The 23,123-nt window shown below is 45.4% G+C and overlaps 1 protein-coding gene across 6 annotated transcripts in view; it reads right to left on the reverse strand.

Moving 5' to 3' along the window:
• Positions 1-3,997: 3,997 nt before the first annotated feature.
• lzts2a (leucine zipper, putative tumor suppressor 2a) overlaps positions 3,998-23,123 on the reverse strand; it is a 237,088-nt gene continuing 217,962 nt past the window's right edge. For all 6 annotated transcript variants that reach the window (XM_072238886.1, XM_072238887.1, XM_072238888.1 and 3 more), the window contains 2 exons: positions 8,430-9,281; positions 3,998-6,894 (listed from right to left, as the gene is read on the reverse strand). In XM_072238886.1, coding sequence (XP_072094987.1) covers positions 6,193-6,894; positions 8,430-9,281 — 1,554 coding nt within the window. In that variant the 3' untranslated portion in view covers positions 3,998-6,192. The remainder of the gene's footprint in view (positions 6,895-8,429; positions 9,282-23,123) is intronic.

The following is a 23,123-nucleotide window of genomic DNA, read 5'->3' on the forward strand; positions in this document are numbered from 1 at the left end:
TGGAAAAGAATGTTGGCAAACACAGCTCATCAGTGGTAAGTTTTGACACTGAGGGTGGTGAGTGTATGTATTGCCAAGCCGGGGGTGGTTGTAGAGACAGGCATATTGGGGCATTTAAGAAACTTTTAGATAAGCACATGGATGATCAAAAAATGGAGAGGTATGTCGGAGGGAAGGGTTGGATTGATCTTTGTGTGTGCGTGCCTGTGTGTGAGTGTGAGTGTGTGTGTGTGTGTGTGAGTGTGAGTGTGTGCGTGTGTGTGCGTGTGTCCTTAACTCCTGGTGGATTCCTTGGGGCGCTGTTATGACAAGTTTTTTTTTGGTATGCTCATCGTACGGCGTGTCTTGGGCATCTGAAACCTGGCGGAGCCCATCCCTCTCCAGGTTTTTTTTATGAGGTGGAGTTGTTAGCTCGACACTGAACCCCAGTTAAAGAATCAAGGGCAAACCCAGCATTTTCTGACTGCCCGCTAGAAATCAGTTCCTTCTTCAACAGTGAGTTGACAGAGCACTTTGCATCTCCATTTTTAGTTCCAGTCAGGTCACACACAAGTCAGGAGCATTACCGGCTGTTAATTTAATAATCATCCCTTATATACCTCTAGAGAAATCCAGCAGAGCAAAATTAAATGTTCACAGGCAATTAGACATGGATTTGAGAAAACATTTGTCACCTCATCTTTCATTGTTTAGCCACTCGCAGATCCCACAGGCTGACAAATCTCTCGTGAGGAAGAGGACTGTGTGGGAAGAGATGCAGCTCCATCCGTACACATTACAGGAAAGACCAAAGACATTCTGTTCCTGGCTGAACACCAACCCAGCTGTTTGTGGACTTCAAGCTGCACTGAATGCATCACTAAATAACATTTTCAGCTGGCTGACATTGGATTTGAATGCCCTGCAGCCATGTTAGGTAGACCTGGTTCTGGGTCTACTCAGAGAGAGCAGGAGTCAGAGATGCTAGTGTGGCCAGACGTGGAGTGCTGTATATGGTTCTAGTCGCCCCAGTATAGGAAGGATGTCAAAACTTTCGAGGGGTTGCAGCAAAAGTTTACCGTGACGCTGCCTGGATGAAAGGGCGTTTGCTATAACGAGAGGTTGGACTAACTTGGGCTGTTTTCTCTGGCGTGCCGGAGGCTGAGGGCAGATCTGACAGAGGTTTATAAGATTATGAGAGGCATAGTTAGACAGAGTGCATCATTTCCCCGGGGTTTAGATATCTAATATCACAGGGCAAGCATTTAAGGTGAGAGAAGGTAATTCCAAAGGAAATTTAAGGATCAAGTTTTTTTTCCCCCCACAGAGAGTGGTGCGTGTCTGGGGTGATGGCAGAAGCAGAAACAAGAGGGACTTTTAGGAGATGTTTAGATAGGCACTTGAATGTGAGGAAAATGGAATGATTTGGGCATCATATAGGCAGAATGGTTGGCCATTTGATTACTAATTAATTGGTTCAGCACAACATTGTGGGCCTGTGCTGTACTGTTCTATGTTGTACATTTATTGTCAGAGACAGATATACACAGGGTCTAAATACCATTCAGAGCTGTAAGATCTGAGTGGTTTGTTCCCATCCCATGCATTTCAAAAAAATTATTACATTTGGATGAGTCAGAGGCAGATAGTTGGTTCAGCATGGACTAGATGGGCTGAAGGGATTGTTTCTGTGCTGTAGAGCTCTATGATTCCATAATTAAAAAAACACAATTTATAAATGACCAGGATCACCAAAAGGAACATAAAGCTACAGGACCTTGTGAACATGAGAAGTTCTACAAATGCTGGAAATCGAAAGCAACACAAACAAAATGCCAGAAGAACTCAACAGGCCAGGCAGCATCTGTGGAGAGGAACAAACAGTCAACGTATCGGGCTGAGACCCTTCATCAGGACTGAGAAGGAAGGGGGAAGACGCCAGAATAAAAAGATGGGGGGGGTGGGAAGAGGGGAAGAAGGAGATAGGTGAAGCCGGGTGGGTATGAAAGGTAAAAGGGTGGAGAAGGAGGAATCTGATAGGAGAGGAGAGTGGACCACAGGAGAAAGGGAAGGAGACGGGTCCCACATGCAAGTCATAAGGAGGTGAAAAGAGATAAAAGGTCAGAGTGGGGAATAGAGGAAAGTGTGTGGGGGGGGGGGGATTTTTATTTACCAGAAGGAGAAATCGCTATTCATGCCATCAGTTTGGAGGCTACCCAAGTGGAATATATGGTGTTACTCCTCCACCCAAAGGGCGGCGTCTTCTTGGCATAAGAGGAGGCCACGGACCGACTTGTCGGAACGGGAATGGGAATGGGAATTAAAACAATTGGCCACCGAGAAGTTCCACTTGTGGCAGATGGATGAAGGTCCATCCAGTTTACGGTGGTCTCACCAACGTTGAGGAGGTTGCACTGGGAGTCCCGGACTCAGTTGATGACCCAGGGGATTTGCAGGTGGAGCACTGAGGCCCTTTGCAGGGATAAGTGCCGAGGGAGATTATTGGGAAGGGATGAATGGACAAGGGAATCGCAGAAGGAGTGATCCCTGCAGAAAATCAGAGATAGGAAGGGAGGTAAAGTCATGTTTAGTGGTGGGATCTCTTTGGAGATGGTGGAAGTTGTGGAGGATGATGTGTTTGAAGAGAAGGCTGTTGGGGTGATATGTAAGGACAAGAAGAATTCTATTCACTGTTAAGGCAGCGGGAAGATGGGGTGAGCATGGTTGTTTGGGAAATGAAGGAGATGAGGTGCGGGCGGCATTAACAGTGGAGGGAGGGAAACACTGTTCTTTGAGGGAGGCAGACATTTCTGATATCCTGGAGAGGAAAGCCACATCTTGGGAACAGATGTGGAGGAAAAGGAACTGAGACAATGAAATAGCATTTTTACAGGAGATTGGGTGGCAAGAGGTATAGTCAATTATGGTCCAGAATTTTATGAAAACCCATTCACAGTGATTAGAATCTGTCATCCTTACACAGTCTGGCCTATTTGTGACAACAGGTAGTTGAAACTTACACCATATTCTCATTTCTGGAGTAGTAATAGATGGAAAATAAAACCCACTGTTATGACATACATCCCCATCTTGTAAACTAATGAATAAATTTATTCATTAAAAGACTGAAGGTAAACTGGGAGTCTTGAGGGATTTCGGTGGATTTGTATTTTATTACTATCGGGACAGAATGTGCCAAAATAAAAATCAAGAAAGCCAAAATCTTTGGCTGGAAGATCAGCTGCTTGTCCTACAGTCTGTGAACTTGCAAAGGTTTAGAAAACAGCCACTGCCAGTGCTTGTCCCAACAACCAATATAATCTGATCTTGTAGATAGGCAGCAACAACACATCAGTCAGCAGCAACATGTAAAGCGCTGGAGGAACCCAGTCACCAGGCAGCATCCGTGCAGCAAGATGGACAGCTGACATTTCAGGTCCCCGAAATATCCTCCACTTCGCATCATTGCTGCTGCCTGCGCTTTGTATGTTGTGCCAGATTTCATCAACCGCCGTCTCTTGTGTCTCCAACATTAGTTAACAGCCATGAACGAAGAGCATCTTAGCTTCTGGAAGTAACCTACAGGAAAGGTGAACACAGCTATCCCACATACTGAGGAACCAAAGTACTGATGGTGGTGTTGATGCCGGTAAGGTAGTTAACATAATTTTCACACTCACTCTTATCCCACACAACGAGCCCCCGGGCTCTTCCCTGATGGTGACGGTTGGCTGATGCTGTGTGCAGAAATGTGTACCGGTAAAAGCATTTCTTCTTTCTGGGTAAATTTTGAACAGAATGGAATGCATATCATCATTAATAAAGCAAAGTGGCTGAGTTAGGGAATATACCATATTATATGATGATATATTATGATATATTAAAAATCATATATTATTTAGTAATATATTGGGAAAATATGTAATATAGATTTTTTATAGTTTTTCATACATCTATACCTTGTGTTATAATGGTTACCAACGTTAGTTTTGTTATGTGCAGCAGACAGACAAACTCCTGACATTTCAAAAGCTTTTATTTAAATCCGTGAGGCAGTCTGGTTCACCCTTTGATTTCTCTGCACCAATAAGGAAAGCCTATGAGCCACAGCTCCATTGCACCATGACAGACCTGAACTCTGCCCCAGGCTGGCAGCTTGCAACACTTTTACCTTCTGCTGGGCCTCCATGGGTCAATCAGCTGGAATACAATGGAGCTGGCATCCACACAGGGAGATGTACAACTGGGGGCACCACTTGGATGATGGAGATTGAAGCAATGGCCTGCAAATTGGGCTCAAGTTTCACTAAGGTCAACTGAGGGAATAGTGGAGCAGTTTGTCTCTTCAGTAGCTTGTGAACTACTCCTAGAAAGACAGAATTTTGCATAGCTACTTCTGTTTTGCATAGCCACTTTCTTTCAGCCACCTAGCAGTGCTACATCCCAGTATTATGCAAAAATATAGCACACCTGGTTGGGGCAAGGGGGTGGACAGGGAGGTTACTGGAGTGAAAACTGGGATGGGTGGAGCTTCCTGCTGAACAAACTGCCCCACAATCTTTTCCGGACCAAGTGCATGGGGGTGAAAAGATGGAGGGGTCAGCCGTTGAAAGGGTGAGCAGTTCTACATTCCTGGTGTCAACGTGTCAGAGCATCTATCCTGGGCCAACCACGTTGACGCAATCACAACAAAAGCATGCCAGCACCTCTGCTTCATTTGGAGTTTGAGGAGATTTGGCATGTCACAAAAGACTGGCACTTTGCTACAGATGTACCGTGGAGAAAATTCCAACTGGATCTATCACTGATACGCAGGCACCAAGGCACAGGATTGCAAGAGGGCACAGAGGACTGCAGGTTCAGCCAGCTCCATCTTGAGCAAATCCTCACCACCATCAAGACCATCTTCCTAGGTGGTACCTCAAGAGGGTAGCATTTATCATTAGGGAGCCTCACCACCCTGGACATTCCCTCTTCCCACTACGACCATCGAGGAGCAGGCACAGGAGCCTGAAGACCCAAATTCATTGTTTTACAAACAGTTTCCTCCCCTCCATCATCAGGCTTTGAACGGCTCATGAATCCGTGAACACTGCCCGATAATTCCTCCTTTACAGTATTTTTATTGTATCTTATAGAAAATTGTTATGCTTATACTGTACTGCTACCAAAAACAAATTCCACAACTTATGTTGGTCAGTGACAATAAATTTGTAATTCTGAATCGCCTTCCCCAGTCCTATTCCACTCTTTAACATAGTCTCAAGGTCACTGTGATGATGGGTTCCCACCCCAAATGCCCAAACCAGTCTGGCTTAATTCTTGTGGAAATTGAGGATACTGGATTTTGAAATCTGACTTTGCATAATATTCACTCTCGGCTTGTCCATTATCATCCACAGCTGTAACACGGACAGGTAGTAAGCAAAGGAATTCTGACAGAAATAAGAGCCCAGATACAAACAGCAAGGACAGAGAATTTGGTATATTAAAATATAAATCTGGCTGAAAAATCCAGTTTCCTTCTATCCAAAAAAAAAGTAAAAGGAAATTACCTTCATCATTTCATGCCATTTTATAAAAGGTGCTCAGAATTGTTTTACAGGAGCACTTCCCAAAATAAAATACATTTTCAAGTTTCTAAGTTTGCAGCTTTCAGTTGTTAGAAGTGCTTCTCAGACAAGTTTTTTTTTCCCCGGGTAACAGCTTTTGGTCGCAGTTATCTTCACCCACGGAGCAAACTGGCCAAATTTGCTTTAACCTTTCATAGTAAATGTGTAGCAATGGTACTGGTCATTCATTCATAACAAAGCTCAAAGGCAGTTCTAGTGTATAATGAACCATCTATCATTCCACTGCATTCTGCTGGGTTTACGTATTGTACTACAAATATTTACTGGGTGTTTGCTCACCAGTGTGGTTGAATTCACCATTTTATTTCATTTTATCCCCCGAAATTCACACTGCAAGAGATTGGAAAGCACTTAATTAGAACATAGAGTACCTCCAAGAAAGCAACAATTGATCGACATGTCTGACTGTGCCCCAGAGGAAGATTATGTCAAAGCAGTCATAAGTCCCTTTATTACAAACAATAGAAATAAAACTAAAACAGGTTAGAGAGTTATGATTGTCCATCCTGTCTGCATTATATTTATCTAACACAAAGATTTGGCAAAGGTAGGTGGCTTGTCCTTTATTAAAATCATTAGTTTAGATTTCTGTTGCCGCAATCTCCTCAAATCGAATGTCTTCATTTCGCACCTCAAGGTCATCTAATTCCCTGGCTTCCAGTTCCAGACTGAGTTGTCTCATTTCTCGTTCCAGATCCTGGTTCCTCCTGTACATCTGGATATAGTTGTGTTGGAGCTGTTTCTGGTACCTAATTACCTTCTCCTTCTCCGCCTGCCATGTGCGTCTCTCCACCTCAAAGTTCTGCAGCTGAGTCTCGCTCCTCCTCCTCTCGTACATGAGCTCGGCCCTCAGCTTTTCCATTTGCTGTCTAAGGGTCTGCTGGTTGTCTGAGTTCTGTCGCTGGACCTTGGCCTCGTCACTCTCGTACATCAGGAAAGCATCCTCCCGCTCAGAGTACGGGCCAATTGCATGCCTTGTATTGCCCAGGGCTTCCCTCAGGCCAGTAGTCTCCTGCTCCAGCTTGCCGACCTTCTCCCTCAGAAGCTCGGCCTCGTTCTTCTTACGCTGAAGCTCGTTCTCGCACACCTCCAGCTCCAAGGTCTTCGTGTGGACCGAATCTCGGAACTCATGAATCTCGTCCTCGTGGTCCTGCAGCTCGGCACGGATCTCACGGAGCTGCGCTTTCAGGGAAAGAATTTCGTTACTCTTCATGGCTAGATCAGCCTGGGAGTCTTTAAGCTGTTGCTTCAGTAAGGAAATCTCCCCAGACTTCTGGCAAACCTAGAGAGTGGCAAAACAACAGGAGAAGACATCAGTTTGGCAACTATTCCTTTGAAACACTCCAAATCAAGTCTTGATCACCCACCATGGCCAAATTTGCTGTGTTCTTTTTGCTTCACTTCCATTTGGGAAAACTAGGTGAAGACTGGAACCCAGGGGACAGTGATGGATGAGAGTGGGAAAGAGGAGGATCAAGTAGCACTAGTGCAATTTATAGCTTACAGAAAAAGGCCACGAGCTGGGGGAAAAGGATAAAGTAGGGTAGAGGTGGTGCAGGATCTAAAAAGAGAATACACTGTATGAAACTGCAGAATTGAATTAGTAAGAGAGAATAACAAGAGAGATAAAAGGATGATTTACAAGGAAAGAGAGTATTACAAACACAAGAGATTCTGCAGTTGCTGGAAATCTTGTGCAACACACACAAAACTCTGGAGCAATTCAACGTCTATGGAAGGGAAAACAGACGGTATGGCTCTTGGCTGATATTTCAGGACACTTGTACTTTCTTAAAATGCTTTTCAGCAGGGTCTGAGAAGCATTGCCAGAGTTATAAAACTGGTGTATGATTAGTGACAAGGAAGTGAGTTTTTTTTCTTATAGGAATTTACATTGTTATAGGCCATCCTTGGGTAATGAACAGATTCCATTTTTACAGAGGTTCAAGAGTTCGCTTTGTTTGGGAAAACACACAAAAATCACTCGATATGGAGACATCAAAAGCAAGACATAACTGATAAGAAAGACGATAACTAAAAGTGAAGAGCGGAGAATGAATGTACTTATGTTGGAATTTAATAATATGGAAGCTTGTTTGTATGCAGGAAAGTCCAAAAGGCGGCTGTTCTCAACAACGGCAGGGTCTGTAATTGTATTCCCATTCCCCCCACCCCACTCATCACTCTTTCCATCACACCATGCAGCTCATTACATTCCTGCCTCACCAACCTTTGCATTTCCCCACTGCACACCCACACCCTTCCAAATTACACAGCCCCACCCCCCCGCCCCTCCCACTCCAGACTGGCTTCATGGCCATCTCTGTGGGGAGGGAACACTTGAAGCCTGAACCTCCCAGAGTAGGTTGCTGATGGTGGAGCCATTGCCATGGTGGCCTTGGTGATTGTGGGCATCTGCCGGCCTCCCATTCGGGTCCCAGTCACCCAGGCACCTGCCCAGCTTCCAATGGTCCCCATAGCGACCATGGGCATCTGCCGGCCTCCCATTCGGGTCCCAGTCACCCAGGCACCTGCCCAGCTTCCAATGGTCCCCATAGCGACCACGGGCATCTGCCGGCCTCCCATTCGGGTCCCAGTCACCCAGGCACCTGCCCAGCTTCCAATGGTCCCCATAGTGACCACGGGCATCTGCCGGCCTCCCATTCGGGTCCCAGTCACCCAGGCACCTGCCCAGCTTCCAATGGTCCCCATAGCAACCACGGGCATCTGCCGGCCTCCCGTTTGGTATGCTGGGGCCGTGGTGACTGCAGGTGCTTGCTGACACTCCCATAGCCATGGCGACGAGCGCCCGCCTACCTCCCACTTGGTCTCCTCCAGCCGCGGGCCCAGCTCAGTCTGTTCCTTCTCGATGGAGGCACACTTCTTCTCCAGCAGCTCGCGCTCCTGCAGCAGCTGGGCAAAGTCCTCCTGCAGCTGCTTCTTCTCCTGCTGCAGCTGGCACACCTGGAGCTGCAGCACCTGCTGCACCCGCTGGGCCCGCTGCGCGCTCTGCCTCAGCCTGGTGGCGCAGCTCTGCCGCAGCTCTTCCGCTTCCTGCTCACAGCGCCGCTGCTTCTCCTCGTAGATCTGGCACAGGGCCGCCTCGTTCTCCTCCAGGCTCTCCCGCAGCTGCCGCAGCTCGGCCTCCCTCTCCCGCAGTCTCTCCTCCAGCTCGCGGACCCCCAGCTCCTGTTCGCCGTCTGACAGCAGGGGACAGCGGCCGCTCAGCGAGGCCGAGCTCTTGCTGGAGGACGAGCGGCCGCTGTCCGAGTTGGAGAGTCCATTCAGCGAGGCGGCGCCCCTCCCGTTCAGGCTCTGCTGCCCCCCGGGCCCCTCTAGGTTAATGTGGCCCGTGGAGCAGCTGACTGCTTCCAGCTGCTGGCTTCCCCCCGTGCTGTAGGTGGGCAGGCTGGACAGGGAGTTCCGGCCAGAGTCCGACAGCGTTCCCGACTGCGCGCTGCTCCGGGAGCAACCGTAGCTCTGGAGCGAGTTGCGCTTCTCGGCACAGCCGATGGACCCCAGGGAGTTTCCATTGAAGACAATGTTCAGACTTCCTTGGCTGTCTGACAGTCCATTGATGGTTCGGGGAACGAGGTACTGGACAGAGCTCCTGTTCTTGGGCATGACGGGTTTGAATGCTGTCGGCCTGATCAAGTTCTTCTCAATGTTCTGAAACAGAATCAGACATTAAATCACTCTGGGAAATGCCATCAGACAGGTGAAGATAGGTTCAGGGACAGTTTTAAATATAAAGACTAGCTTTATTTGTCACATGTACATCAAAACATTGAAACTTACAGTGCAACACGCTGTCAGCATCTATGACCATTACAGTCCAAGGGCATGCTGGGAGCAGCAGCCCGCAATCGCTGCCATGGTGCCAACGCCAACTTAACACATGCACAGCTTATTAACACTTAAGGCTGATTTACACTTCTGCGTCAAATCGACGCCATAGGTACGGCGTAGCTGCAAACCCTACGCAGTGCCTACGTGGATCCCTACGCCGTAGCCTGACGCGCACCTCTCCCAAAATATAACTACACGTCACAGCAACGCAGACCTCAACAACTGTGATTGGTCCACTTGGCAGCATCGCATTTCCTCCTGCGCTGCAATAGCTTCCCATTGGGTGACTGAAGGGCAGGGAAGGGACTCTGGCTGCAATGCTTTCCATAAAGCTTTACAGACCTCCGAAATTATGGAGGAAACATTTCGCTTTTACGAAAAAAGACGCTCGGCTTTAAACTTGTTTACCCCGAGAAAGACTACCATGACCATTAAGTCTTACACGGGCAGGTGTGTGCGCATGTGCAACGTGCCCAAATTGCAGAGTGACGCAAACACACCAATACACAAGTACAAATGCTCACAGCGTGCGTAGGCCACTTGCGTAGGTTACGGTGTCCATTTGACGCAGAAGTATAAATCAGCCTTAACCCATACAACTGTAGAATGTGGGAGGAAACCAGAGCACTCAGAGGAAACCCACACAGCCATGGGGAGAATGTACAGAGACTGGTGGAATTGAACCTGGGTCGCTGGTGCAGTAAAGTGTTAGGCTACCATGCTGCCATCCGTTACTTTACAACCATCAGGCTTCGGAACCGGCGTGGACAACCTCATTTACCAGTAGCTTCAACTGATTCTACGACCGACAGAATCACTCTTAAGGACTCGTGTCTGCAGTATTATTTTTATTGTACAATTTGTCAGTCGCAATTTATAAATATTTCATAATGTTTTGCTTTTTCTGTAAATGCTTGCACAAAAGTGAATCTGGAATTAGCATAAGGTAACATACATGCACTTTGATCACATGTACAGCAGAAGAACAGGCCCTTCGGCCCATAATGTCTTACCTGATCCATTCCCTGCATCTTCATGCCTCTATTTAAATGGCTACCATCACATCTGCTTCTACCACTCCCTTGGCAGCACGCTGCAGGCACTGACCATTCCCTGTGCAACTGAAGTTGTCTTGTACACCTCCTTTAAACCGGGAAGAGGTACAGGAGTCTGAAGACCCACATTCAATGATTCAGAAACAGCTTCTTCCTCTCTGTTGACACATTTCTGAACGGCCCATAAACCCAGGAGCATTGATTCATTATTCCTCTTTGTACATCTTTATTCCTTTTGTAATTTCTAGTAATTTTGTGTCTTTGTGCTGTGCGGCTGCCACAACACAACACAACCCACTTCACGTGCTACAAGACAGTGATAGGGGAACTGACTCCGGGCTCTCCCCTCACCTTCAATGCATATCCTCTAGCATTTGATTTTACCACCCTGCGAAAAGAAAGCTCCAACTGGCTATCCTGTGTAGGCCTCGCATAATTTAACAAACATCTATTAGGATTCCTTTCAACCTTTGACCTTCTGGAGAAAACAACTCACTTTGTCTAATCTCTCCTTTAACATACAGACTATAATTATTACAGACGTGGTGCAGAACATGCTGCCAGTAACCCCCCGATTTAACCATGAGACAATCTACTGACCAGTTTGTTTTTGGACTATGGGAGGAAACTGGAGCACCTGGAGGAAACCCATGCATTCCACTGGGAGAACATAAAAACTCCTTACGACGGACACCAGCATTGAACTCCAACAGCATCACGCTAACTGCCACGCAACTGTGGCACCCAGTCCGGGCAGCGTCCTCGAAAACCCCTTCTGTATCCTTTCCAAAGCTTCCACATCCTTCCTGTATGGAATGACCAGAATTACACACAGTATTCCAACTGCGGTCCAACCAAAGTTTTATAAAGCTGCAACAGGAATCCTGGACTCGTACTCAATGTTCCAATCAATGAAGGCAAGTATGTCACACCCCTTCTTTATCACTCTATCCATTTGTGTGGTCAGCCTTCATTTCTATAGTGCCAACACAGCCCCAGGACACTGCCCAGAGAAAGTCTGCAGGTGCTGGAAATCCAAGCCACAGATACAAAATGCTGGAGGAACTCAGCAGGCCAGGCAGCATCTATGGGAAAAGCATGAACAGTCGACGTTTCAGGCTGACACCATTCAGCAGGACTGGAGATAAAAGATGAGAAGTCAGAGCAAGAAGGTGGGGGGAGGGGAGGAAGAAATAAAAGATAGTAGGTGATAGGTGAAACCATGCGGGGGGGGGAGATGAAGTAAAGATCTGGGAAGTCAACTGGTGAAAGAGATATAGGACTGGAGAAGGGGGAATCTGACAGGAGAGGACAGAAGGCCAAAGGGAAAGGGGAGGAGTATTAAAGGGAGGTGATAGGCAGGTAAGGAGATGAGGGGAGAATGTGAGTGAGAGAGAGAGAGAGAGAGAGAGAGAGAGAGAGAGAGAGAGAGAGATTAGCAGTGGCCATTACTGGAAGTTCAAAGAATTGACGTTCATGCCACACCAGGTTGGAGGCCACCTAGATGGAATATACTGTGTTGCAACCAGACAGAATACAAGGGGTTGAACCCAGATGGAATATAAGCATGTGCTCACCCAGACCGGCTACCAAAGCCACGTGTTCTTCCTGGGACAATGTCTTCACCACCATCTTGTCCAACATGTCAGTCTGTGGCCTCCTCTATTGTCACGAAGAGGCCACACTCAAGTAGGAGGAGCAACATCTTGTATTCTTTCTAGATAGCCTTCAACCTGATGGTATGAACATCGATTTCTTGAACTTCCGGTAATGACCACTCCCCAACCCTTCCCCCTCACTATTCCCCACTGCCACTTCCCTCTCTCACCTATCTCCTTACCTGCCCATCATCTCCCTCTGGTGCTCCTTCCTCTTCCCTTTCTTCCATGGCCTTCTGTCCTCTATCTCCAGCCCTCTCTCTCTTTCACCAATCGACTTCCCAGCTCCTTACTTCCCTCCTCCCCTCTTTCACCTATCACCTACTCCCCACTCCCTTGTGTTTCTTCCTCCCCTCCCCCACCTTCTTACTCTGACTTCTCATCCTTTTTCTCCAGTTCGGCAGAAGGGTCTCACCCTGAAATGTCGACTGTTTACCCTTTTCCGTAGATGCTGCCAGGACTGTTGAGTTCCTCCAGCATTTTGTGTGTGTTCCTAGGACACTGCTCAGCTTTTATAGAAACAAAGAAAATCTACGGCAGAATACAGGCCCTTTGGCCCACAAAGCTGTGCCAAACATGTCCTTACCTCAGAAATTACCTAGGGTTACCCATAGCCCTTTATTTTTCTGAGCTCCATATACCTATCCAGGAGTCTCTTAAAAGACCTTATCGTATCCACCTCCACCACTGTCGTTGCAGCCCATTCCACACACTCACCACTCTCTGCGTAAAAAACTTACTCCTGACATCTCCTCTGTACCTACTTCCAAACACCTTAAAACTGTGCCCTCTCATGCTAGCCATTTCAGCCCTGGGGAAAAAGCCTCTGACCATCCACACGATTAAAGCCTCTCATCATCTTGTATACCTGTAGCAAGACAGGCATGCATCAGCCAATATGCACCCAGTTTTGTTCAAATTGTACATAGCAAGTGCCCACAAACTGCCACAGAGGTTGTCCATCAGCTTCTGAGGTATTGATTGTAAGGAAAGCAGGAAAAGAATCCTCTGTTTTTCCTGCAAATAACACTACAGGACTTTTGACAAGCATACACGTGGCAGGACAGGGCAAGTTTCAGGCTAGCATCCCATCTGAAAGCTGGTACCCTTGGCAGTGCTGCACCCACTTTGTTCTGAGTATCACTGATCACAGTTGCTGGTGTGAGACTTGAACCAACAACCTTCAGGCTCAGTGACAAGCAGGTCATCTCACTGAGCCATGAGTGGATCTGAGGAAAGGTGACGATGTGATGGTCAACAGACACAGCTTAAACTGCATGGCAATAATAATTTAGATCTCTCATTTATCCACAGCAAAGCTTTGGTAATGTTTCCTCAAGCAGTCAGTTCTATTTAACGCCCAGAAGGACTTGGCTGCCAGTGGACTATGTCAGGCTCCAGGGACAGTCAATGCAAGGGAATGCAGTGATTTATATACATAGAGGTGGTTTCAGTGTTGGCAACCAATCTGCAGCCGATTTAAGTCATGACGAGACACAGGGAGAACGTGCGAACTCCGTGCAGACAGCACTGGGATCAGGATCAAATCCACGTCGCTGGATATTTGAAGCAGCAGCACCACCTGCTCCAACACTGTGCGTCCTTCCTTTTTAAACAGATCAAACTTACAGAAATAGTACACGGACAGGAGAGCTTCAAGCAGCTTCTCTTTAGTGGGTTACGATTAGGGTTTACTGTATCCATAAAACTAACCCACTGTGGGCTCCAATACACAGGATAAGTATCTGCAGAGGGCTGTGTGCTGAGTCAGTTCCACCATGGGCTCTAGCCTCCCCACCACTGAGGACATCTTCAAGGAGTGATGCCTCAAGAAGGTGGGATCCGTCATTGAGGATGATCACCATTTGGGGCACACCTTCTTCTCATTACTACCACCACGGAGCCTAACACAGCCACGCTCAATCTGTGAGGAACAGCTTCTTGCCCTCCGCCAGCAGATTTCTGAACGGTTCAGCAACACGCACTCTCTCTCTATTATTTTGACTAACAGTAACTTCTTTATATCTTGCTCTGTACTGCTGCCACAAAACAATAAATGACATCAATAACAATAACCTGATTCTGATCCTAACCCATTCACAGTAGCAGAGACTCCGTAAATCACTGACAGCTCAGCACAACATGACCCTGGAAACACAGTAAAGAGCCACGATGAGACGACCATCTAACTTACTCCCAGATCAATCTAACTCTTTCCTCCCACATAGCCCTTTATTTGCCTTTCATCTATGTGCCCAAGAGTCTCTTAAGCATCCTAAACCACCACCCCAGCACCTACCACTCTCCGTGTAAAAAGCCCACTTCTGACATCCCCCAAATTATGCCCTTTGTATTAGCCATTTCTGCCTTGGGAAAGAAGGTCCACTCTGTCAATGCCTTTTCTCATCTTACACAGTACACCTCTGTCAAGTCACTGCTCATCCTTCTTCACGCCAAAGAGTACGATACCGCGGCAGTGTAACAGTTAGCACAACACTATTCTAGCTCAGAGTGCTGGAGTTCAGAGTTCCATTCCGATGCCGTCTGTAAGGAGTCTATACATCCTCCCCAAGGAACGTGTGGGCTTTCTTCGCAGTTCAAAGACTTACCAGTTCGTTGGCTACTTGATCATTGTAAATTGTCCCATGGTCAGGCTAGGCTTAAAACACAAAATCGTGGCTTGCTGGGGCGGTGCAGCTCGAAGGGCCGGAAAAGCCTATTCTGCACCGCATCTCGAAATAAATAAATAAATGACATAGAGAAAAGCCTCAGCTTACATAACCTTGCCTCATAGTCCAGGCAGAGTCATGGTCAACCTTCTCAGCAGCCTATCCATACCCTTCCAATAACGAGGTGAGAAGAACTGAACACTATGTTCCAGGTGTGCTCCAACCACAGTCTGAGGGGACTGCAACAACGCTTGTGGCTCATGAACTCAATCCCCTGACTAATGAGGTCCAACATACCAGATGTTTCTTAGCCACCTATCAACTTGCATTGGCAACTTTGAGAGATTAATGGATGTGGCCCTACAAATCCCTCTGTTCCTCTACACTGCAAAGAATTTGGCCATTAACCCTGTCCTTTGCTTTCCAAGTTCAACCTTTGTTTTGTTTGTAACCTACCAGTACGCCTTTGGGATGTGGAAGGAAACCGGAGTGCCCAGAGGAAATCCACGCAGCCCCAGAGAGAACGTGCGAATTCCACCAAGAAGTCAGGATCAAACGTGGCTCCTTTCATTCAAAAGCACCTGCTGCAATTAAGCATCTTCCCTGTTCTGAGAGCAGACTTTTGTATTGTGTTAAGTAGGTCAGAGCTCTAACTGCTATCATAGGCTAGTCTAGCCCTGCACTGAGCAATTTAAACCAATACCATTCTATCACAAGGCTGCATTAGCGCTGACATTTCTGGCATCACTAAATGACTGGATAAGGACAGAAGGAGAATAACTTTATTAGCTTTGTTTGTCACATCAAAACATGCAGTGAAATGTGGTGTTTTAGTGTCAACGACCAACAAAGTCCAAAGATGTGCTTGGTCAGCCTGCAAGTGTCCATGCAAGTTGATAAGGTGATTAAGGTGGTGTGCTGGCCTTCATTAGTTAGTGGGTTGAGCTCAAGAGCCACAAGGTAATATGCAGCTCTAAAAAACCCTGGTTAGACCGCGCTTGGAATATTGCATTCAGTTCTGGTCGCCTCACTGTGGAAAGGATGTGTAAGCTGTAGAAAGGGTGCAGAGGAGATTTACCAGGATGCAGACTGGATTAGAGAGCGTGTCAACAACTTACTAAACCCTAACCCGTACGACTTCTAGGAAAATGTGGGAGGAAACCAGAGCACCTGGAGGAAATCCACGCAGTCGCAGGGAGAATGTACATACTCCTTAGAGAAAGCGACGGGAATTGAACACAGATCTCCTGTTCTCAAATGCTAATCACTAAGCTACTATGTTCGGCAGAAGATTTACAGGCTATGAAGGAATATAACATTCACAGAAAGCTGTTAGTCCCAACTGATTAAATGCAACAACAAGCACTTAGCCAACAAATTCATCACTTTCCAAGGAATTAGCCCCTGGAAAATCAATCTGAAATCATGATAGTTACAAGCACTTTGAGAATTCAACAAACTCTGGGAAAGAAATGGGTGACAATTAATTTACTAACACAAGAGATTTTCCAAATGCTGGAAACTTGAGCAACACACACAAAATGCTGGAGAAACTCAACAAGTTGGACAGCATCTATGGAGGAGACTAAAAAGTTCACCTTTTGGGCCAAGACCTAACAATTAAGATCATTGTTCAATTAACTACAACAAATATGTGGGGGGAGAGAGGGTGAGGGGGTGAAGGGGAGAGAGGGGGGAGGATTCTTTTTAAAGAACATTAGAATGACCTCAGGGGTCTTTGGTTGTGTTTGAACCTGCACCTCTTGAAAGAGCTGCCTTTACAATTCTCTTCCAAACATTGCTGGCACTCGATCATTTTAACAAAATACTTGTGGGTTGTGTAACATTTTGAGTTAAGTGAAAAATTGGCTATTCCCCTGGCTGCTAGTTTAACAAAGGTGTTATCCAATTTAGAAAAAAACAATAATAGTACACAACACATGTAGCTCCTTTAGAGTAACTTCTCTTTTGTGCTGTTAATCTATTTGTTACTGTAACATAGTATTTGTTTGTGTCATGCACTGTACTGTTGCCATACAACATATTTCTCGACGTTATATCAGTAAAGATAAACCCGATTCTGATTCTGGAGTTGAGCCCTATGGCAAGCTTTCTGCCATTCACAATCAACTCATTTGTCCACATTAGGTGTATATGTATATCCTGCTGCTTCAATACCCATTACTTAAAAATAGTGATCGTATCCGATTCTACCACTTCCTCTGGCAGTGAGTATCAATATCAACCACTATGTAAAAAAAAGAGGCCTTTGGATCCCTTGTAAAATTCCTTTTATCCACTATCCAAGATGGCGGCATGGACAACCTCAGCGGCTTACAGCTCTCCAGTCCAAGCGCACTTCTGCTCAATTAAACCGTACAGCCGACAGGAGCTCCTTACAATGTGTACTAGGTGGGTACAGCCCACCTATTTTGAACATTTAGAAATCGGGAATATTTTAAGATTAAATTGTACTGCATGCATGGTAAACATCTGTTTTGCACGGGCTGGAGCAGCCCTGCAATCTCATTGTTTTGAGCAATGACAAAATGGTTCTATTCTATTAACATATACACTCTTGCTTTTGATAACCCTGCCACAGGAAACAGATTCTGCCCACCTGCCTCCTGACATTTTTATAGGACTCTCATCAGGTTATCCTTCAGCTTCCTACGCCAAAGGGAAACCAAACCCGTAACCAAGTGCAACCAGTGCTTTGTATACAGTGGCATGCAAAAGTTTGGGCACCCCTGGTCAAAATTCCTGTTATTGTGAATAGCTAAGCGAGTAAAAGATGACCTGATTTCCAAAAGGCATAAAGTTAAAGATGACACATTTCTTTAATATTTTAAGCAAGATTACTTTTTTATTTCCATTTTTTACAATTTCAAAATAACAAAAAAGGAAAAGGGCCTGAAGCAAAAGTTTGGGCACCCTGCATGGTGAGGACTTAGTAACACCCCCTTTGGTGAGTGTCACAGTTTGTAAATACTTTCTGTAGCCAGCAAAGAGTCTTTCAATCTTGTTTGGGGGATTTTCATCCAATCTTCCTTGCAAAAGGCTTCTAGTTCTGTGAGATTCTTGGGCTGTTTTGCATGCACTGCTCTTTTGAGGTCTATCCTCAGATTCTGGATGATGTTTAGGTCGGGGGACTGTGAGGGCCATGGTAAAACCTTCAGCTTGAGCCTCTTGAGGTAGTCCATTGTGAATTTTGAGGTGTGCTTAGGTTCATTATCCTGCTGTAGAAGCCATCCTCTTTTCATCTTCAGCTTTTTTACAGACAGTGTGATGTTTGCTTCCAGAATTTGCTGGTATTTAATTGAATTCATTCTTCCCTCTACCAGTGAAGTGTTCCCCGTGCCACTGGCTGCAACACAAGCCCAAAGCATGATCGATCCACCCCCGTGCTTAACAGTTGGAGAGAGGTTCTTTTCATGAAATTCTGCACCCTTTTTTCTCCAAACATACTTTTGCACATTGCAGCCAAGAAAATCTATTTTAACTTCATCAGTCCACAGGACTTGTTTCTAAAATGCGTCAGGTTTGTTTAGATGTTCCTTTGCAAACTTCACATGCTGAATTTTGTGGTGAGGATGCAGGAAAGGTTTTCTTCTGACGACTCTTCCATGAAGATCATATTTGTGCAGGTGTCGCTGCACAGTAGAACAGTGCACCACCACTCCAGAGTCTGCTAGATCTTCCTGAAGGTCTTTTGCAGTCAAACGGGAGTATTGATTTGCCTTTCTAGCAATCCTATGAGGAGTTCTCTCAGAAAGTTTTCTTGGTCTTGCAGACCTCAGCTTGACCTCCACCGTTCCTGTTAACTGCCATTTCTTAATTACATTATGAACTAAACGGCTACCTGAAAACGTTTTGCTAGCTTTTTATAGCCTTCTCCTGCTTTGTGGGCATCAATTATTTTAATTTTCAGAGTGCTAGGCAGCTGCTTAGAGGAGCCCATGGCTGCTGATTGTTGGGACAAGGTTTGAGTAGTCACAGTATTTATAAAGCTTTGAAATTTGCATAACCTGGCCTTTCCTAATGATGACTGTGAACAAGCCATAGCCCTAACAAGCTAATTAACGTGTGAGACCTTGGTAAAAGTTATCTGCGAGCTCTAATCTCTTGGGGTGCCCAAACTTTTACATGGTGCTCCTTTCCTTTTTTTTCCACTCTAAAATTGTATAAAACAAAAATAATACACTAATCTTGATTAAAATGTTGAAAAGAATGTTTCCTCTTTAATTTTATGACTTTTGGAGATCAGTTCATCTTCTACTCTCTTAACTATTCACAGTAACAAAAATTTTGACTGGGGTGCCCAAAATTTTGCATGCTACTGTATAGTTGCAAAATGGTGTCCCAACCTTTATATTCTATGCCGTAACCTATAAAGGCAAGCATACTTTTACATTTTAAAAAAGCCTGTCTACTTTTCTTGACTTCATTTAATCGGGCTGAAATACAGGAGTGCAAAACGTGAGGAGCTCGCAAGCCTGCCCTGCATTTAAGTGTCAAAGTTTCTCCATTTCCTCAACAGATACCACATCTTCTGATTCATATTGCCCAAAGTTTTAACCAATCTCATTTTCTCCCCAAAGGGAGAGGATTCCAACCTTCACCTCCACTCTAAATGGTGGACCATTTATGCTGCTACTAAGTTCCTTAACTCTGTGTTCCTGGTAGTATGATGCTGACTTAGAGGCACCCATTTTGATAGTCCTTTACACTCCTAAATTCATCCTTCCTCTAATTCTTCTAAACTCTGGCTTTGTCAATCACCCTTAATAATATAAGCCTCTCCTGTGTCAGGAATCAACACAGGGAAATACATTATACTGATTTCAAAGTCTTCATTGGATACAGCCATCAAAACAGAGTACAGATTCAACAGCCCATTCTACAATTCATGTAAAATTAGATACAAACCAGTATACTTTGTAATATTTATGCAATGGATTTATGAACCACATATAAAATTAATCTTCTTAGTGCATTAATAAGAAAAATAAATTGAGATTTGTGTAGTGAGTGCCTGATATGCAGTTGAGAGTTTGAAGCAAAGGTCCTCTTGCTGTACTGTATGGCTCTGTGAAATTTTCCAAGTGTAGTTATTTTCTGGTCACAAGCTAGGCAAAGGACAATGGCAGTTCATCTGGTAGTCCCAGCTCGCCAAGATTTCTTCCAATGTCCAGTACTGAATCAGAAGTTATGGCATAAGTTATGAAATTTGTTGTTTTGCAGCAGCAGTACATTGCAAATATATAATAATAAAAACTATAAATTACAATAAGTACTTAAAAGATTAAATTAAATAAGAGAGAAATAAGAGCATAGAGAGAGGGGATAATATTGATGTAGTTTTCGCGCGTTCAATGTCTATTCAGAAATCTGAAAATATTGATATAGTTTCCATGGGTTCAATGTCCATTCAGAAATCTGCAAATATTGATGTAGTTTCCGTGGGTTCAATGTCCATTCAGAAATCTGCAAATATTAATGTAGTTTTCATGAGTTCAATGTCCATTCAGAAATCTGAAAATATTGATATAGTTTCCGTGGGTTCAATGTCCATTCAGAAATCTGAAAATATTGATATAGTTTCCATGGGTTCAATGTCCATTCAGAAATCTGCAAATACTAATGTAGTTTTCATGAGTTCAATGTCCATTCAGAAATCTGAAGCCGGGGGGGGGAGGGTGGAGCTACTCCAGCAACTTTGTGTATCTCCAGGCTCCTGTACCTCCTCTCTGATGATAGCAACGAGAAGAGGGTGATGGGTTTCCTCAATGATAGATGCTGCCTATTTGGGGCATCGCCTTTTGAAGGTGTCCTGGATGCTGCTGGAGGCTAGTGCCCACATTGAAGCTAGCGAAGTTTACAACTTGCTGCAGCTTTGTTCAATCCTGTGCAGTGGTCCCTCCTGACGCAAGCAGATAGAATGCTCTCCACGATACATCTGTAGAAATTGGCCAGTGCCTTTGGTACACATAATTATCTGCAAACTCTTAATGAAATATAGCTGCTGTTTTGCCTTCTTTGTAACTGCATCAATATGTTGGACTACAGATATATCTTCTGAGATGCTGATACCCAGGAACTTGAAGCTGCTCACCTTTTCCAATGCTGAGGCCTTGATGAGATGTTTTATCAACTTCCCCTTCCTGAAGTCCATAATTAATTCCTAGGTCTTGACGTTGAGTGCAAGGTTCTTGTTGCGACACCACTCAACCAGATGATTTATCTGTGCCTGGCCACAGATCATGGGTAAAGACAGAGTAGAGCAGTGGCTAAGCACGCACCCCTGAGGGGCACCAATGTCAAATGTCAGCGAGGTGATATTATTTCTGATCTGCACACACTGTGGTCTCCCAGTGAGGAAGTCTAGGATCCAGTTGCAGAGGGAGGTACAGAAGCCCAGCTTGTTGATTAGAACTGAGGGTATGATTGTGTTGAACGCTGAGCTGTCATCAATAAACAGCAGCCTGACGTAGGTACAGTATTACTATTGTTCGGGTGAGATTGCATCCGTGGTAGATCTAGCTGGCAACAGGGTCCAGATCCTTCCTTATGCAGGGGTTGATTCCAGCCATGACCAACATCTCAAACCACTTCATCACAGTAGGTGTGAGTACCTCTGGGCAATAGTCATCGAGGCAGCTCACCCTGGTCTTCTTGGACACTGGTATGATTGTCACCCTTTTGCAACAGGTGGGAACCTCCGTCAGCAGCAACGAGAGATTGAACTTGTCCTTGAACACACCCGCCAACTGGGTGACACAGGTTTTCAGAGACCCACCAGGTACACAGTCAGGGCCTGATGACTTGCAAGGGTTCACCCTCTTGAAAGATGTTCGGATGTCGGCATCACAAGTTACCAAATGCTGCAGGGATTCTCATGGGTGTGGTCTTATCTGCCCTTCAAAGCATGCACAAAGGGGGTTGAGCTCATCTGGGAGTGAGGCATCACCGTCATTCGTGACGTTAGGTTTTGCTTTGTAGGAAATAATGGCCTGTAAACCCTGCTAGAGTGGAAGTGCATTTGATTCCATCTCTAACCTCAACTGGAACTGTTTTATCACCCTTAAAATAGCCTTCTGTAAGTCACGTATGGATCTGGAACACCGATCTTGAATGTGTGCAATTTGCAATTTCTTGTGGTGACCACAAGGGGTTCCTTCGTCCCACATCCCGACGACGTGCCAGTGGCAAGTTTATTTCTTCACCAGCTGGGTAGGGAAGTAGTTAATGGGTATGGAGAGAACGGCTTATAGAGATACATGTAGGAGGAAGGGGATCAATACAATGGCTCAGTGAGCTAGTGTATGCCTGATGGGCTGAATAGCCTCTTTTTCAGCAGTACAGGAACAAGGGAATTAAACTCACTCAGGACTTATCAAAGCCTGGGTAACATTTCCATAAGATATAGGAGCAGAATTAGGCCATTCAGCCCATCGAGTCAGCTCCTCCATTTCATAATGGCGGCTCCAATTCCCTCTTATCCCCATTTTCCCACCTTCTCTCCATAATCTTTCACCCCTGACTAATCAAGAACCGATCAACCTCCACCTTAAATGCAGCCAGTGATCTGACCTCCACAGCCACCTGTGGCAACGACTTCCACAGATTCATCACCCTCTGGCTAAAGAAATTCCTCCTCATTTCTGTTCTAAATGGCTGCCCCTCTATTTTGAGGCTGTGCCCTCTTGCCCTAGACTTCCCCCACCAAAGGAAATATCCCCTTCACATCCACTCTATCTAGACCATTCAACGTTCAATAGGTTTCAATGAGATCACCCTTCATTCTTCTAAATTCTTGCGAGTACAGGCTCCGAGCCTTCAATCACTGCTCATATGATGACTCTTTTATTCCTGGAATCATTCTCGTGAACCTCCTCTGAACCCTCTCCAATGTCAGCACATCCTTCCTAAATAAGGGGCCCAAAACTGCTCACAATACTCCAAGTGAAAACTCACCATTACCTTTTTGCATCCTTGCTCTTATATTCTAGTCCTCTTGAAATGAATGCTAACATTGCTTCACCTTCCTCACCACCAATTCAATCTGCAAATTAACCATTAGGGAATCCTGCACAAGGACTCTCAAATTCCTTTGCACCTTGGAATTTTGAATTTCCTCTCCATTCATAAAATAGTCTATGCTTTTATTCCTCCTAGCAAAGTGCACGACCATACCCTCCGATACTGTATTCCATCTGCCACCACTTTGCCCATTCTCCTAATCAATCTCAGTCCTTCTGCAGCCTCTCTGCTTCCTCA

This window comes from Mobula birostris, chromosome 21 (assembly GCF_030028105.1).
Source record: "Mobula birostris isolate sMobBir1 chromosome 21, sMobBir1.hap1, whole genome shotgun sequence".
NCBI lineage: Eukaryota > Metazoa > Chordata > Chondrichthyes > Myliobatiformes > Myliobatidae > Mobula > Mobula birostris.